We start from the raw sequence: 17,621 nt of genomic DNA on the forward strand, positions 1-17,621 counted from the left end.
AGCTACATTTCCAGCACTTACTTTTATTGTTTTATTTTGTAACACATGAGGTCTTACTATGTAATTCTCAATGGCCTGGAGCTTACTACATAGACTGGGCTGGCCTAGAACTTACTATGTAGCCTAGGCTGCCTTTTTTTTTTTTTTTTTTTTTTTTTTTTAGATATTTTCTTCATTTACATTTCAAATGCTATCCCCAAAGCCCCTTATACCCTCCCCCCACCCCCGCCCTGCTCCCAATTCACCCACTCCCGCTTCCTGACCCTGGCATTCCCCTGTACTGGGGCATATGATCTTCACAGGACCAACAGCTTCTCCTCCCATTGATTGCCGACTAGGCCATCTTCTGCCACATATGCAGCTAGAGACTCAACTCTGCCTAGGCTGCCTTTGAGTTTACAATAATCCTCCTGCTTTTGCTGACTGAGTACTGGAATCCTGTACTAGCCAATTCTGACTTTGAGAACTGGGAATCATGGCAGAGGCTTGAAATCCCAGCTCTTGGTCGGTGAGATGAGGAGGCTTAGGAGTTCAAGGTCATCCTCAGCTCTCAGAAGCTGAATGTCAACCCAGGCTGCAGGAAACTGTCTCAGAAACACACTCGCACGCACACACACACACTCACACAAGGGCTGTGGATGTGGCTGAGTTGGTAGAGTGCTTGCCTATGAAGTACAGAACCTTAGGACAGATCCCTGGTCCCACATGAAATGAAAGTGGAGGGCGGTACCTACAACCCCAGTACTTAGGAGGTAGAAGCAAGAGATTCAGAGGTTCAAAGTCAGCCTTCCCTACAAGTTCAAGAACAGCCTAAAATACTTGACATCCTAGCTCAAAAGGTAAAAAGGACATAACAGGAAGGGACAGTGGAGACGACAGAAGGGAAAGTCCCCTCCTCTGCCTTCTCCTGCCTACTTTTCCTCAGTCTCTGCTCCTCGCTTTCCAGTTTTACAGGGCTCGAGTGCTCAGCCTTGTCTGTCCTGGAAGGAGGACTGTTTCCAACAGCACCCACCACTCTTCCAGGCCACTCTGTGTGCTCACAGTCCAGTACTGTGGGGGAGGGGTGGCTCTGTGCCGAGAGCTGCAGCTGGGAAAAGACTGGCCAAAAAGGAACTGATTCAGGCTGGAGACAAAGCAGCCTCAAATCCAGGGCACTAGGCAGAGAGCACAGACAATGGCATTTGCTAAACTGCCAGGAGTTCTTGGGGAGAGCCAAGTTTCTTCCCACTTTATTAACTCCTTTCATGAGGATGAAGCCAGGGCTAGGATCCTGAGCAATACATCGAAGTAGGAGAGGCCCCTACAGGACAGCAGAGCTTGCCAGACTCCCACACTTCCTGAGCCCTTATCTCTGAGCAGCACCCGGGAGTCTGTCCTTTATTCATCCCCAGGATCCCCAGCCAAAGAGACCCCAAATGCCGCCTCCAAATCCTTCTCAGGACAAAGTGTGGGCTTCAGCCAGAACTCCTCCAGACATTTCCCTCTCCAGCTCATCTTTAAAAGGCATCGTTTTTTGTAAAGAGGGGCCTGGGGGGATGAGCTGGGGCTCTAACTCTGGGTCTAACACACACTGAGCTACATCCCCAGCCAGGACATCCTCTCAAAGCTTGTAACTGCAACCAAACCCTCCTTCTAAGGTCCCTGCGTAGGAAGGCTGAGAATATGGCTTAGTAGGAACAGTGCTTGTCCAACATGCACAAAGCTACACAAAGGTGTGAGGCACACGTGTTTGTGTGCCCTTCTGAGTTACACACCAGTCTCTAGGGGAAAATTTTATTGAGACAGGATCTCACTATATAGATTAGATATCTCCAGCTATGTAGACCAGGTGTTTTAGTCAGGGTTTCTATTCCTGCACAAACATCATGACCAAGAAGCAAGTTGGGGAGGAAAGGGTTTATTTGGCTTACACCTCCATACTGCTGTTCATCACTGAAGGAAGTCAGGACTGGAACTCAAGCAGGTCAGAAAGCAGGAGCTGATGCAGAAGCCATGGAGGGATGTTTCTTACTGGCTTGCTTCCCCTGGCTTGCTCAGCCTGCTCTCTTATAGAACCAAGACTAGCAGCCCAGAGATGGTCCCACCCACAAAGGGCCTTTCCCCCTTGATCACTAATTGAGAAAATGCCTGACAGTTGTATCTCATGGAGGCATTTCCTCAACTGAAGCTCCTTTCTCTGTGATAACTCCAGCTGTGTCAAGTTGACACAAAACTAGCCAATACACCAGGCCTCTATCTGCAAAGTTCTGAGATTAAAGGTATGTGCCACAATGCCTGGACTATGGAATTGATTTGTTGTTGTTGTTGTTTGGTTTTTGTTTGTTTGTTTTTGTTTTGTTTTGTTTTGTTTTTGAGACAGGGTTTCTCTGTGTAGCCCTGGCTGTCCTGGAACTCACTTTGTAGACCAGGCTGGCCTCAAACTCAGAAATCCGCCTGCCTCTGCCTCCCAAGTGCTGGGATTAAAGGTGTGCGCCACCTCTGCCTGGAATTGATTTTTTTTTTTATTACGTATTTTCCTCAATTACATTTCCAATGCTATCCCAAAAGTCCCCCATGATTTTTTTTAATTTATTTTTGTTTTATGTGTATGGGTATTTTGCCTGCATGTATGCTTGTGGGCCTAATACCTATAGGGGCCAAAGAAGGGCATTGGATCCTCTGGAACTGAAGACACAGACAGTTGTGAGTGGCCATGTGGATGCTAGAAATCAAACCCAGGTTGTCTAGAAGAGCAGCCAGTGCTCTAACTGCTGAGCTCACTCCAGCCCTTGAAAATAAATTTTTAAGCAACTGCTTTGTTTCCTTATATTGTATTTAATAATCATAAGTAAACTCACATTCTCATCCTAAGCCTGAAACAGGAGGTACAAGCAGAGAGCTGGGAGAAGCCGACTGGCAGAGGGGACGACAGAATCATGAGATGGCCTCAGTGTTCCTTGGGTCAAGTTGCTTACCTGGGGCAGTGTCATGGGAATGAGAGGATCCTTAAAATCCCAGATTTGCATGTGACCGCTGGATCATCCAGTCCAGTATGGGGATTGAAGGAGAAAGAAAGCATGTTACTATCCCAGGGACACAGAGAGAGCTCTTTCCCCTCGCATTGTCTCATGGCTGTGATTTAGAGCTGTAGTGATCCTGCAGACTTCTGGTCCCACAAAAGGTTCATTGAGGGCACACAAGCAGGTTCTAGCTAGAAAAATGACTCTGAAGGAGGCGCTTAGCAAGTTACAGGGAAGTGGACCTGCCCTCCACAGGTTTCCATTGATCCGAGTGGATCCTTCAGGATCCTGGTTCTAGCCCACTGTACCACAGCAGAGGCCCTGTCAGACATAACTAAAATCTCTTCTCCAAGGCTCTCTGCTTGCTTGCTTCACAACAAGGTCTTTGCCTGACTGGGCCCAAGGACTGGGAAAACAGCTTAGCTCCCAGCCGTCAGAGGCTCAAAAGAGCCTTTGACAGTGCAGCCTGAACAGAGAATTCAATAGAAAGCAAAAGGGAGGGGGCCCAGGGAGCAAGGAGATCTGGCCCTCCCTGCAGAATGATGGATGGCAGCAGGTTATGGCCGCAGGCTTCATAGCACAGAGGCAGCTGAGTGGGGTGGCCATGCTGCCCAAGGAAAAGAGCCAGAAGAGGAGGAGGAGGAGGCCAGGAAGCGGGTTACTGTCTGAGGAATGATGTAGGAGAGAAAACCGGAAGTTGTCTATTTTCCCAGAGAACTAGGATGGGGCACAGGGACTCTGCAAGAACAGATAATCTGGAGACAGCCTTAAACAATAACTAGGAAACTTAGGCGGCTGAAACAGCTTTCAGGACTGCTGTTAAAGGTTTTGGTTTGAGAGAGGGTCTCCCCCAAGCTACTAGATCGAGGTTCAAGGTTGCCATCCCCCATCTTTAGGCTTTGGAGCAACTGGGTTTACGGGCATGTGCCACCGTGCACAGCTCTAAGCTGTAATCATATTTGTTAAGTAGGTTTGGTATTTGGTGGTTTTTTTTTTTTTTTGATAAGGACATATCCTCTTTAGATTGCTTTTTAATGTCTATGAGTGTTTTGTCTACATGTGTTTATCTATACCACACATGTGCCTGGTTCCCTGGGAGGCCAGAGAGAGTGTTGGATTCCCTACAACTAGAGTTATAGAGGTTGTGAGCCAACACCTCCAAACCCAGGAAAACATGCATTCTTCTCTTCTGAGCTGTCTCTCCAGCCTGGTTTTTGGAGTTTTGCGGCAGACTCTTGAGTAACTTTGGATGACCTTGAACTCCTGACCCCAAGACCTGTTAAACAGTGGGATTCCAGGTGAAAGTTTTGTTCAGCTCCTGTCTAGGCAGTCGTGTTGGTGAGGCTTCATGTGTGTGTAGCTTCTCTGATGTTTCTAGGACACAGTCTCACAACAGACTTCCCGGTTCTCTGGCTCTTACAGTCTGTGCTGAACACTCATCCGTTGAGACGGGGCTCCACGACTCGGCATTTGATCAGTTGTAATTTTCTGTGGTAGTCTTCTGTTGCAGAGGAATTGGCTTGATGTGGCAACGAGAACTGTGCTTTCCCAAGACCCTGGAGAACAATGGATTTTGACCTTGAATTTTGGATCCTGTCTTTTCCTCTCAGCCATGTTCAGTTTTCTATGGTGCTTGGGATCAAACGCAGGGCTTTGGGAACGCTCAGCAAACCCTCCACCAAGTGAGCGGCAGGCTCCTCCTTGGTATACGACTTTGTTTTTATTCCACCCTATTCTTTCTCCACAATTCAAGCCCCAAAAGTCTGTCAGTTCCACTAGAAGGCAGGGACATTTATGAAAGATGACAACTCCAGCAAAAACAACCCTTCTTCAATTAAATTGATCACCATTAGCCCCAAGGACAAGACCAAAATGCTTGTCTTTGAGAAGGAAATGTTTTCTTTTTTTTTTTTTTTTTGGTTTTTCGAGACAGGGTTTCTCTGTGTAGCCCTGGCTGTCCTGGAACTCACTTTGTAGACCAGGCTGGCCTCGAACTCAGAAATCCGCCTGCCTCTGCCTCCGGAGTGCTGGGATTAAAGGCGTGCACCACCATGCCCGGCTCAATGTTTTTTTTTTGGTTTTTTTTTTTTGGTTTTTCTTTTTTAATTATGTGTGTGTGCTTGTGTGGGGGTATGTGAGCATGTGTGGTTATGAACCATCTGATGGGGTGCAGGAAATCAAACTCAGCTCCTCTACAAATCAATAACCTCTCTCTTTCTCTCTCCTTCCTCTCTCTTTCTCTTTCTCTCATTTATTTTATGTGTATGAGTGTGTGTGCTTGGCTGTAATTATGTGAACTATGTGCATGCAGGAGCCCATGGAAATAAAAAGAAGGCATGGGATCTCCTGGAACTGGAGTTAAAGGCAGTTGTGATGCTAAGAATGGGGCCTAGGGCCTCTGCAAAAGCAGCAAGTGTACCTGACTGCTGAGCCATCTCTCCATCCCCAAGAACAGTCTTATTTTGCTTTGTTTGTTTGTTTGTTTGTGTGTAGACAGTCTCTATACATAGCCCTGGCTGTCCTAGAACTCACAGACATCCTACTGCCTCTGCTTCCAAGTGTTAGGATTGTGCCTCTGAGGGTAATGTTTTTATTTATGTGTGTATACTGGTGTGTGAGTGTCCTAGGAGGCCAGAAGAGGGCACCAGATCCCCTAGAATTGGACTCTCAGATACCGATGAGCCACATGACATAGGTCCTGGGAAGCAAACTCAGTGTCTCGGAAGGAGGAGTGGACATGCTGCACCGTCTCTCCAGCCCACCTGAGGATAACAGTGTGCAACAGATTCTCCTACTCTATCCCAAGTGCAGAGATCACAGGGAGTCTCCACCTCACCCACCTCAGCTGCTTGGTGTGTGTGGTTGGTTGGTTTTTAAACACGCTCTTGCTGTATAGCTCAAGCTGACCTCAATCTCTAATCTTCCTGCTTCAGCTTCCTAAGTGCTGAAATTACAGGAATATGCTATCACTTGTAGCAAAAAAAAAAATTCCTTCTGGCTCTGCCGTACAGGAATAAGCATCCCGTGTCTTCTTTGCACCAGTCACTAGCTAGGGAACCACGAACCAAGGCTAACGTGACTAAGAATTCTACTTTCATTTAGGAGCTATTTTTTGCCTTGTGTTTGAATGTTTGTCCACATGTAGGCACCTCATCCTGCAGTGTCCTCAGAGGTCAGAAGAAGTCATTGGTCTCCTGAAACTAGAGTACAGACATTTGTGAGCTGCCCCGTGGGTACAGAAACAAACCCAGCTCCTCTGCTAAAGCATTGCTCTGAGTCTCCAGCCGGCATGCCAGTTCCCTGTCTAACGTTTGCAATTAAACAAAATACATGTATGTTTCAGTGTTTTGCCTGTGTATGCACCACGTGTGTGCCTGGTGCCTGTGAAGTCACATGTGGAAGATGGGATTAGAGTCCCCGGATATGGGGACTGTGGATGACTGTGAGCCACCGTGTGGTTGCTGGGAATTGAACTCTGCACACCCCCCCCCAGAGCAACAAGTGCTCTTAACTACTGAACTGTCTCCTCAGCCTCTCCTCATTTAATTTTAATGAGTTGAAGCTAATGAAGACACATTCAGCTGGTAGCTATTCTAGTGAACAACTCCTTCTTGGTATTTTGGAGGGCATTTCTCAGAGGCATTGCTTTCCATGTGATTATAGCTAATTGTGAAAGTGAAATTAGGCTCTCTCTTTAGATTTTCTGAATACTTCCAAAAGGAAGCATCCCAGAAGCACACGGGTGGGCAAGGAAAACTGCTGCTATAATCAGACATGGATACATAGGCACAATCAAAGAGCCGATCATGACAGCGAAATAATAACAAAACGTGGGGCCGGAGAGATGGCTCAGAGGTCAAGAACACTGACTGCTCTTCCAGGGGACCTGAGTTCAATTCTCAGCAACCACATGGTGACTCACAACCATCTGTAATGAGATCTGATGCCCTCTTCTGGTGTGTCTGAAGACAGCTACAGTGTACTCATATATATATAAATTAATAAATCTAAAAAAAGAACAAAATGTGAAGCTTCAGTTGAGCAGAGAAAAAGCCATAAAATGTCAATCTGAAGGCTGGATAGATGGCTCACAGGTTAAGAGCACTGGCTGCTTGCTCTTCCAGAGATTCTGAGTTTAATTCCCAGCAACTACATGGTGGCTCACAACCATCTGTAATGAGATCTAGCGTCCTCTTCTGGCCTTCAGGCATCCATGTAAGCTATAATAAATAAATCTTTTTTTTTTTTTTAAGTCTACTAGTTCCTCCTGTACTTCCATTCCAAAAGCCAAAGGCTGCGGCTGGGGCAGTAGCTGGCCGAGAATGGATAAGGCTCTGAGTTTGATCCCCAGGACAGCCTTTCTATTTAGAAAAGGAGGGCCAGAAAGATGGAGAAGAGAGAAGGGGCAGGAAGCCGAAGGGATAAAAAACTTCTTTTTTTCCAGACAAGATCTCTACATAGCCCTGGCTGTCCTGGAACTCACAAAGATCTACCTCCCTCTGCCTTTTGAGTGCTGGAAGAAAAATCATCTTTTAAAAAGGGGGAATGTTTTCAAGGCTGGAGAGATAGCTAGTGGTTCTGAGCACCTAGCTCTTGCAGAGGACCTGGGTTCAATTCTCAGAACCCACATAACAGCTCACAACCTGCCTGTGACTCGTGTTCGAGAGGGGGTGCAGTTCCCTCTTCTTGTCTGACCTCTGCAAACACTAAGTGAATGTGGTCTACAAACATACATGTAGGCAAAGCACCCATCACATAAAATAGTAATAAAATAATTTAAAAAATAAAATAGAAGGCCGGGCGTGGTGGTGCACGCCTTTAATCCCAGCACTCGGGAGGCAGAGGCAGGCGGATTTCTGAGTTCGAGGCCAGCCTGGTCTACAAAGTGAGTGCCAGGACAGCCAGGGCTACACAGAGAAACCCTGTCTCGAAAAAACCAAAAAAAAATAAATAAATAAATAAAATAAAATAAAATAAAATAGGGTCTTGCTCTGGTAGGCCAGGCTGGTCTTCCCGCCTCATTTTCGAGTGCTGGGCTCTGTCTCCTCAGTGTACGATGAGTGCTGGGCCCTGAAAGGCAGCACTTAGTCTCCCAATTCCTGGACCGTGACACCTGATGTGTGCTATGAACCCAAACGCTGTTCATTAGCTAACCAGGAACTGGTGTGGTCCACTTCTCTACAGCCCTGGGGAGGCAGAAGGAGGATCTGATGAGTCCAGGACCAGTCGTGGTAAGTTCTAGGCCAGCCAGGGCTACACAGTCTGAAAACAAGCAAATGTTCCTAGGCCTGGGCGAGGTGTGGCATTGCGGTAACCCTGACGATGAGAAGCTGAGGCAGGAATGGAGTGAGGCCATCCAGGCCGGCACAGCAAGACTTGTAAGGTTCAAGTGCAAAATAGGACTAAATCTTAAAGCTGGGGAACCAAGAAGGAGGGCAGTGAGGAGCAGAAGGGGGTCGGCTGAGGAGAGGGGCACTGCAGTGCACAGGCAGGGAGAACTGACCAGCAGCTCACCTTGTGCAGTTCCAGCAGGCTCCAGGACTTGCCCAAGTCATGTAGTCAGGCAGGATGAAGAGGCAACCCCATCTCCTGTTTCCCACCATACAATTTCCAAAACACATTTGATTGTATGTGTGTGTGTGCTCACATGTATGGGGGTGCACATGCATGTGGAGGCCCAGGATTGAGGTCCAGTGTCTTCCTCTATTGGTCTCCACCTGATCTACCAAGGGAGGGTCTCTCTCCGAACCTTGAGCTCACCATCTAGACTTTGTCAGACACTAGCTAGCCAGCCAGCTCCAGGTATCCCAGTCTCTGTGTCCCATGTGCTGTGATTATAGGCAGGTCAGCCCTCACTCCTGGGCAGCAAGCACTTTCCTGAGTCATCTCCCCAGCCCTTTTTGGTTCTGAAATGGTCTCATCGTGTATCTCAGGACACTTATAACTCATTACATACCCTGGGCTAGCCCTCCTCCCAAGTGCTGAAAATTAGGTGTGCATCATGGCCTAGGCCATTCCTTGTTCTGTGCCTGAGGATTGAATCTAGGGACTCTCACATGCTAAGCACAAGCGCTACCACTGTACTACAGTCTCAGCCGTGGTTTTCAAAGACATTTTTTGAGACAAAGCCGCACTGTGTAGACCAGGCTGACCTCAAATTCACAAAGATCCACCGGCCTCTGCCTTCTGAGTCCTGAGATTAAAGGTCTGAGTCACCACACACAGCTCAAGGAAAAACATTTTGAGACAATGTCTATGTAGTTCAGGGGTTGAATTGACTATATAACTGAGGCTGACCTTGAACCCCTGATGCTCCTGACTTCTCAAGGACTGGCATTACATCTGTGTATCACAAAGCCCAGTTCAAGTCTGTGTGTGGAGGCCACAAGCTGACATGAATATCTTCTTTGGTCTTGCTACAACTTTTTTTTTAAGTTTGTTTATTTAGATATATTTTTAAAGTGTAGGAGTCATGCCAGTAGATCCCTTCATAGATGGTCATGAGCCACTGTGTGGTTGCTGGGAATTGAACTCAGGTCCTCTGGAAGAGCAGCCAATGCTCTTAACCACTGAGCCATCTCTCCAGCCCACCTTTTTTTTTTTTTTTCCTTAACATTTATTTCTTAATTTGGGGCAGGCAGTGCTTGCCACAATGCACAGATGAAGTCAAAAAGTAGCCTGAAGGGATCTGTTTTCTCACTTGGTACTTTCCAAGGTTTAGATTTGATAGTAGGCAGCTGGGGCAGTGGTGGCGCACACCTTTAATCCCAGCACTTGGGAGGCAGAGGCAGGCAGATTTCTGAGTTCGAGGCCAGTCTGGTCTACAGAGTGAGTTCCAGGACACCCAGGGCTATAGAGAGAAACCCTGTCTCAAAAAAATGAAAAAAAGAATTGATAGCAGGCAGCTGTTCTCAATGAGCCATCCTAACACCACCACCACTACCACCCCTTTGTGGGTTTTGTTGTTTGTTTATTGAGACAGGGTCTCTCTGCACACCCCTGGCTGTCCTGGAACTCACTCTGTAGGCCAGGGTGCCCACTGAGACCTCCCTGCCATTGCCTACCAAGTGCTGTGATTAAAGGTGCGCCACCACACCTGGCTCTTCTCTGTGTTTTGAAATGAGATCTCTCACTGAATCTGGGGGCTGACCAGTGAGCTCTAGGGATGGCCTGTCTCCACTTCCCAGCACTGGGAATCCTGGCACATGCTGCCAGGATGGTGATCTCAATTCTCCTTTGAAGTTTCACACAGATGCCAAGGAACCCAAACTCAGGTCCTCACGCTGTCAAAGCAAACACTTTACCAAGAAAGCACCTGCCTGGTCCCCAGTTTGTTTTTAAGTGTGTGTGTCTGTGTAAGTATATACCATGTGTGTGCAAAGACAATTGAAGCCCAGTGGTGGGGGCTGGATCCCTTGGAGCTGGAGTTACTGAGTCTCCAGCACTGACCCCTCCCCACCTTTAATCTTAAGAACCAAATTAGAAGCCGCTACATGCTGAACACAGCTGCTGTTTACAAAATTTGGTTTACCCAGCATTCCTAATGATTCTGTGAGGGAGGATTTCTGTTTTTCAGAGGAAGGAGCAGAAAAAGTTCAGGAATGTTTACTAACTTGTGACAACACACTGAGAAGGAATAGCCTGAACCAAGCTGACATAACAAAACACTGGGGTCTGGAGGCCAGGAGGATCAGTAGATCCAGGCCATCCTATGTATACAGAGTGTGAGGCCCTGTGAGGCAGAGAGAAGGAATGCGAGCAAGTGCATCCTATGGTAAACAGGCTTTCACTATGCAGCCCTGGCTGGCCAGGCTGGCCTCAAACTCATATGTCGACCTCTGGAGTCCTGAGATTTGACTGCCCAACTAGTGGTGGAGTACTAGCCTGATATTCAGGAGACCCTAAATTCCATCCCCAGACACACACACACACACACACATACACACAAGGATGGACATGGGAATCAGCTTTAAATCAGCCAGTGTAGGTTTCAGAGCTCTGGCTGTCTTGATGGTGCTGCTGTACCTCGCCTGAATCCACACCTCTTACTTGTCCCTGAGCACACCCACGTGCAGGCTCTCTTCCCTCTCCTCTGCACATGGCTTTCTAGTCTCCAGCTCTCCTGCCAGGATTCTGACCTCAGGTCTCTCCCTTACAGAAGTGCATTAGCAGAGGGGAACTCCAGGTATCTCTGTCATACCAGCCCGTCGCACAGAGAATGACAGTGGTGGTCCTCAAAGCCAGACACTTGCCGAAGATGGATATCACCGGTCTCTCAGGTAGCAGCTATTTACTTCAACCTGTTTCTCTGACTGAACCGCAGCCCCTCACCATGGCCCTGACATATTCCATGTCTAGAACCCTGCCCTTTTTCATGGTCCACCTACTCTTTTGTTTGTGTTTGCTCCCCATAACTAGCCAATAGGTTCCCAGCTACAGTGGTGCTTGGTAAACCAAGGGTATTCTAACCTCATGCATGCTGGAGCGGTTACTTCAGGTGAGAGTTATAAAAGAGACTGCAGTAATCTTTTCCTCCCTGTGGCCCTGACAGTGCTTCCTGATTTCTGCAGGCCTACACCTTGTTCTACACTCCTCACCTGCTTGTTTCCCCTGCCCCACCCCAGGTTAGACAGCCAGACTCATGTGTAGTCTGTGTACACTCATGGTGCAATCACTGAAGACCTGATGGTCAGTCAGCAAAGATGAGGACAACAGAGTCTCTTCCATCTAAACCTGTGTTCTCCACCTCCTTAAAACTGCAACCCTTTAACACAGTTCCTCACGTTGTGGTAACCCCTATCCACAAAATTATTTTCATTGTTACTTCGTAACTATAATTTTGCTCCTGTTATGAGTCATAGTGTAAATATCTGATATGCAGGATATCTGCTATGACCCCTGTGAAATGGTCCTTCAACCCACAAAGGGGTCGTGAACCACAAGTTGAGAACCACTGTTAGAATTCTAAACACAGAACCAGCACACAGCAGAGGACCGTGTCATAGGCCTGTCTCTCTTCTTCTTCTCTTTGGGGGCTCCAGATCCTTATGTCAAGGTGAACGTCTACTACGGCAGAAAACGCATTGCCAAGAAGAAAACCCATGTAAAGAAGTGCACTTTGAACCCCGTCTTCAATGAGTCGTTCATCTATGACATCCCCACCGACCTTCTGCCTGATATCAGCATCGAGTTCCTTGTCATTGACTTCGATCGCACTACTAAGAATGAGGTGGTAGGGAGGCTGATCTTGGGGGCACACAGTGTCACAACCAGTGGTGCAGAACACTGGAGAGAGGTCTGCGAGAGTCCCCGCAAGCCCATAGCCAAGTGGCACAGTCTGAGCGAGTACTAACCCTGGGGCCAGGTGGGGAGGCACATGGCGGGGAGAGGTGACAGAGAAGCTGACTCAAAACCTCATTTTAGTCGTAGAAGAAGATTTCTTACAGAACAAACCACACGAAGAACCTCACACTCCACACAGCTGCAGATTGGTTCTTAGCGTGAGGATTGCTTTCTTCTTTGCAAGGCACTAGACGATCTTTTGTTTTTAAAAAATGAGGGGGGAAGAGAAGGAAAGACCCCAAGTCTATATATAACAATGTAACCTTATACTTGCATGTCTAATACAAACAAGAAATTAGCCTAACCAATATCAAGTTGCAGATTTTAATCCATGAAAATTGTGTTTTGTGCCGAATTGTATTTGCTGATCCCCTGAAATTGGCCTCTCTTTATCAGGCTTCTCTGGGTTATTCCAGTCCCCCATCACTTCAGGAGAAAAGTCTGCCCTTGTAAAGCCCCGCGTTCCCGTCATCCAGTCCTTTTTTCTGTCACCTCTCACATCTCTGCTCTTTGGCTGAGTTCCAAATCCTGAGGTCTGTAGTAAGCAAAGAAAAGAGTTGGGTTCCAGGAGAAAGAGTAATTGAGAATGGGGTGTGTGCTGTAAAAGGCTAGCAGGCAGCCAGTGACTAGAGATAGCCCTGAGAGCACAGGAGAGGTGGGGCTGGACTTAGGACTCACTAGCTGATTTCTCTAGTTGCTATGGAGATATCACCTAGGGAGGGACCTGTGAGCACAGCATATCCTGAATGCGACTTGCAGGTCAGGGGACAGGGGAGGAAATAAGATGCCCACGTGGCCCTCTGTGGTAGGCTCTTCATCGGTGGTCAGCAGTGCTAGGTTTGAAAGGTTACACTGGCTTTTACTTTTCCAGAGCTGCTTCTGACACTCTGGTATCTCCACATTATGTAGCTGCCAACACAGGTTGCTTTCTGTTTCTTAAGGAAATGGGCCCCAGAAAGGACTCTTTTTCCCTGAGGTTTACAGTAATAGCTCTTAAGAAAGCCACGTGGGGCTGAGTAGTAAGATCATGTGAATGCCTTCAGAGCCCCACTCTCCTCAGCAGAAGCGCACGGCTGGAGAACTGGGAGTCTCCCCACACGGTAAAGGGTGGAAACCAGGGGCTGGTGAGATGGCTCAGTGGGTAAGAGCACCTGACTGCTCTTCCGAAGGTCCGAAGTTCAAATCCCAGCAACCACATGGTGGCTCATCCGTAATGAGATCTGACTCCCTCTTCTGGTGTGTCTGAAGACAGCTACAGTGTACTTACATATAATAAAAATAAATAAATCTTTAAAAAAAAAAAGGGTGGAAACCAAAGTTTCACCATCTCTCCACCACTGCACAACACAGTGCAGAGCTTGCACACTGTACTGCAGTTCAGATCCAGGTCTCCACATGGAGGCTTCGGGAACGAGGGGTGAGCGTGGATGGGCAGTGCTGACTTTGACAGCCTGAAGAGGATCTCAGTCAGATGAGAAACAGCTTGATCCGGGGCCTGAAAGATTAGCTGTAACTGAAGTGCCCACTTCCCTAAAGACCGTCACTTTCTAGCTTGCTTCTGAGAAGGGGTGGACAAGCTGACTTTCCATGGAGAGGGTTGGTGACAATGCCTTTGGTGGTTCCCCTCGTGCTTGTAGATCTGAATCCACTCTACTCCCCGCCCCAACCTTTCATTTGCTTTTTGTTTGGTTGGTTTTGCTTTTGCTTCTGTTTTTTGTTTTTGTTTTCTGCCAACTCTTGGCAAGGCAGAGCAGTGCTGTACAGGCAGGCAGCCCCACTGTGCTCTTGCTACTGATAGCTCTTCCATCCCATCATCTGACGCAGTGTCTCGCCATCAGCTGGGATCACACCACTAGTCCCCGTCCTTTAACCCATGGAATGTAAATATTGTATCATACGTAGAAGAAAATACTTTTTGTTTTCTAAAAAGGCATTTTGACATAGTTTAATGAAAACCCGGCAGGAGCATTCTAAGCCCCATTAGGGAAAAAAAAATGGAAATGGTTCCTCTTCGTCGCCTTAATGTGTAAAGATCAGAAGTCACTGAGCAGCTCCTCGGAGAAGTTGCCAAGTGACAGGTGGAGCCTGGCCTCTGTCCCGCTGTGTGTGCCTCTGTTGCTCCCCCTGAGAAGTCTGGGAAACAGCCTCACCGCGCTCCTCCCTTCCCCATCCCCCTGCAGCTCAATTCCTTGCATCCTCTGGATCTGCAGACCAGCGGGTGCTGGTGGGGGAGCCGGTACTTTCACAGGCTTGGGGCTGCCTCGGTGTCTGTCGGGGTGGGCAGTACAGGATTCCTCCCTCCTACCTCAGGCCTGATCCATCATGCCCTGGACGTGGTACCCTAGAGCTTCTTAGCTGACTCTGGCTTTCACATCTGTTCTTTACAGAGCTCGCTGATGTGGGTGGAGGCAGAATGCCTCTCCCTGTCCACTGAAAGACAAGAGAGTCACTTCCTAGCTTTTGCACAAGGCTCTTGTGGTTAGGAATAGGTTAGGGAAAGGTCACTCCTGATTTCCCAGCAGCCAATCTGTCTATGGAGATTTCTTGACTCTTTGGGAACTCTGAGAGCTATTCACAATATCAGAAGTTCCCTCTTGAGTTCTTCCTTTTTTTGGTTCTCAGCATGGCCACCGTGTACGTGTTTATGGACAATGCTGTGCTGGAGAGCAGACAGAAGGCTGTGTGGGACCAGGGGACCCTACTTAGGAGGGGGATAGGAAGACTTTTAACACTGGTCATAGTGACATTGCCCTCACCACGATCCCTCTCCAAAGTGGTCGTCTTTCTTTACCTTGTGTCTTCTCTTGTAAAAATAAAACTCAAAAAAAAAAAATATACAAGTGTCAAACTAAAAAGAAAAAAAAATGGAAAAAGCTAACATGAACTGTGTGAAATTGCATACTGCTGTGACGCTAACCTGCAATATGTAATGCTATCTTGTATGTGGACCTTGTTAATGCGCCACACACACGTGCAGAATAAAGACTGATTCTGATTAAATAGGCACAGTGGTGCAGCCTGGGTTTCTTGAAGCTGGGTGAGGACTGTGATTGTAGACAGCACTTCATCGCAGCTCTGGGTTACAGTCCTATAAAATAGGGGTGAGCTGTAAGGCCACAGCCACCAGCGGAGAGGACGGAAGGTTTTTGGTTTTAGACTTGTTTATTTTACGTGTAGGAGTGTTTGCCTGTTTGTATGTGCACCGTGTGTGTGTGTGTGTGTGTGTGTGTGTGTGTGTGTGAGAGAGAGAGAGAGAGAGAGAGAGAGAGAGAGAGAGGTAGAGTAGACTACATCAGGTGGTTGTAGACTACCGTGTGGGTACTGGGAAGAAGCCTAGGTTCTCTGCAAGAGCAACAAGCACCCTTAGCCTCTGAGCCATCTCTCCACCCCTGAGATGGTAGCGTATAGTACTGATGATTACTCTGCTCCTTTAAGTGAAGAGATTTATTCCAAAGAAAACCCTACTCCAGTGGCCCACCAAGCTTTACAGGACAGCTCAGCTAAGCCTGGCCCTGCATCTGGGCTATGCTCAGACACTACATTTTCTGCTTTCTTTCCCACAGGCCTGGCCTGCCTTCCCTGGTGTTCAGGGCGTTCTCCCTCTCAGGACTTCTCTCCTTCCCTCATCACCCTTCCTCTCAGCTGCACCGTTTGCAGTTTGTTTGCCCTGTTTTCTCTTACACTCTTTTGGTTTGGTTTGGTTTGGTTTTAGGGTTTCTCTGTGTAGCCCTGGCTGTCCTGGAACTCACTTTGTAGACCAGGCTGGCCTCGAACTCAGAGATCCGCCTGCCTCTGCCTCCCAAGTGCTGGAATTAAAGGCGTGTACCACCACTGCCCGGCTTCTCTTACACTCTTTTTTTTTTTTTTTTTTTTTTTTTTTAAAGATTTATTTATTTATTATATGTAAGTACACTGTAGCTGTCTTCAGACACTCCAGAAGAGGGCACCAGATCTCGTTACGGATGGTTGTAAGCCACCATGTGGTTGCTGGGATTTGAACTCTGGACCTTCGGAAGAACAGTCGGGTGCTCTTACCCACTGAGCCATCTCACCAGCCCCTTCTCTTACACTCTTAATAAAATTGTCCCAGGTCTCAAACAATACAAATGAAGAAAAGAATTTTTTTTTTTTTGGCAGTGCTCACGCTGCATTCTTTTTTTTTTTTTTTTTTTTTTAAGATTTATTTATTTATTATATGTAAGTACACTGTAGCTGTCTTCAGACACTCCAGAAGAGGGCGCCAGATCTCATTACGGATGGTTGTGAGCCACCATGTGGTTGCTGGGGTTTGAACTCTGGACCTTCAGCCCCAACAGGTAACCCACAGCTGGCGCACGCCTTTAATCCCAGCACTCGGGAGGCAGAGGCAGGCGGATCTCTGAGTTCGAGGCCAGCCTGGTCTACAGAGTGAGTTCCAGGACAGCCAGGACTACACAGAGAAACCCTGTCTCGAAAACAAAAAAACCCACAAACAAACAAAAAAACCAACACAGGTAACCCACTAAATGCGAGTCTCAGGGGATATGAGCCATTGCTAAACAAGAGTCCTGTTAAAGATGGTTAACAGGAGACAGGCATTAACCAAACATCACTGTGATAAATGTACACTTAGAACTCTGAGGTGCTCTGCAGAAACAGGAGACAGGACCGGGCAGTACTCCGGGGAGATGCTGAGAAGGTGGCTGTGGCCTCTCTGCCTCCCGAGGATGGAGGCTGGAGTGCCTCACTCTTTTTCTTGGTTTGTTTGATTTTTAGACTATGCTGGCTTCACGCTCACCGTCCCCTCCCTCCACTTCCTGACTGCTGGGTTTTCATCAGAAGGACTCATTTTCCTAATGTGCTGGGTGAACAGTGTCCCCACAAGGGACAGAGAAGACCAGCAGCAGAAACACCTGTTCTTTCAAAGTCACTCAAATCATTTCTTCTTTTCTTTCTTTCTTTTCTTTTTTTTTTTTTTTTTTTTTTTTTTTGTAGTTTTAAGACAGTGAATTGGAAACAAGGTTTCTTTGGAAAGTCGGTGGGATGGTGTTTTGCTGGGGCAAATGTGAAGGAACTTTTGGCTGAAGTGGACACAAGGGAGAGGCTAAGGCAGACTAGTGAAGGAACGTTTCACTGAAGCAGACACAGGAGAGAGGGCGTTCTGCTAAAGCAAGCATGTGAAAGGACACGTGATGAAGGATTCTTTGCTAATGACACACAATTGGTCCGCCTTACATCTTGAAGTTAAGCTCCATGTGTCGGGATTCCATAGAGAGAAACTCACCAAAAAACTTATGGTGG

General features: G+C 47.5%; 1 protein-coding gene across 2 annotated transcripts in view; it reads left to right on the forward strand.

Moving 5' to 3' along the window:
* Positions 1-15,345, forward strand: part of Syt11 (synaptotagmin 11) — a 29,522-nt gene extending 14,177 nt beyond the window's left edge. The window contains exons 3-4 of one of the 2 annotated variants that reach the window (XM_021158451.2): positions 11,158-11,281; positions 12,041-15,345. In XM_021158451.2, coding sequence (XP_021014110.1) covers positions 11,158-11,281; positions 12,041-12,351 — 435 coding nt within the window. In that variant the 3' untranslated portion in view covers positions 12,352-15,345. The remainder of the gene's footprint in view (positions 1-11,157; positions 11,282-12,040) is intronic. The other variant, XM_029475529.2, reaches the window with a different exon arrangement.
* Positions 15,346-17,621: the final 2,276 nt, after the last annotated feature.

The sequence above is a fragment of the Mus caroli genome, unplaced genomic scaffold (assembly GCF_978045245.1).
Source record: "Mus caroli unplaced genomic scaffold, Mus_caroli_1 scaffold_3, whole genome shotgun sequence".
In the NCBI taxonomy this organism is placed as follows: domain Eukaryota; kingdom Metazoa; phylum Chordata; class Mammalia; order Rodentia; family Muridae; genus Mus; species Mus caroli.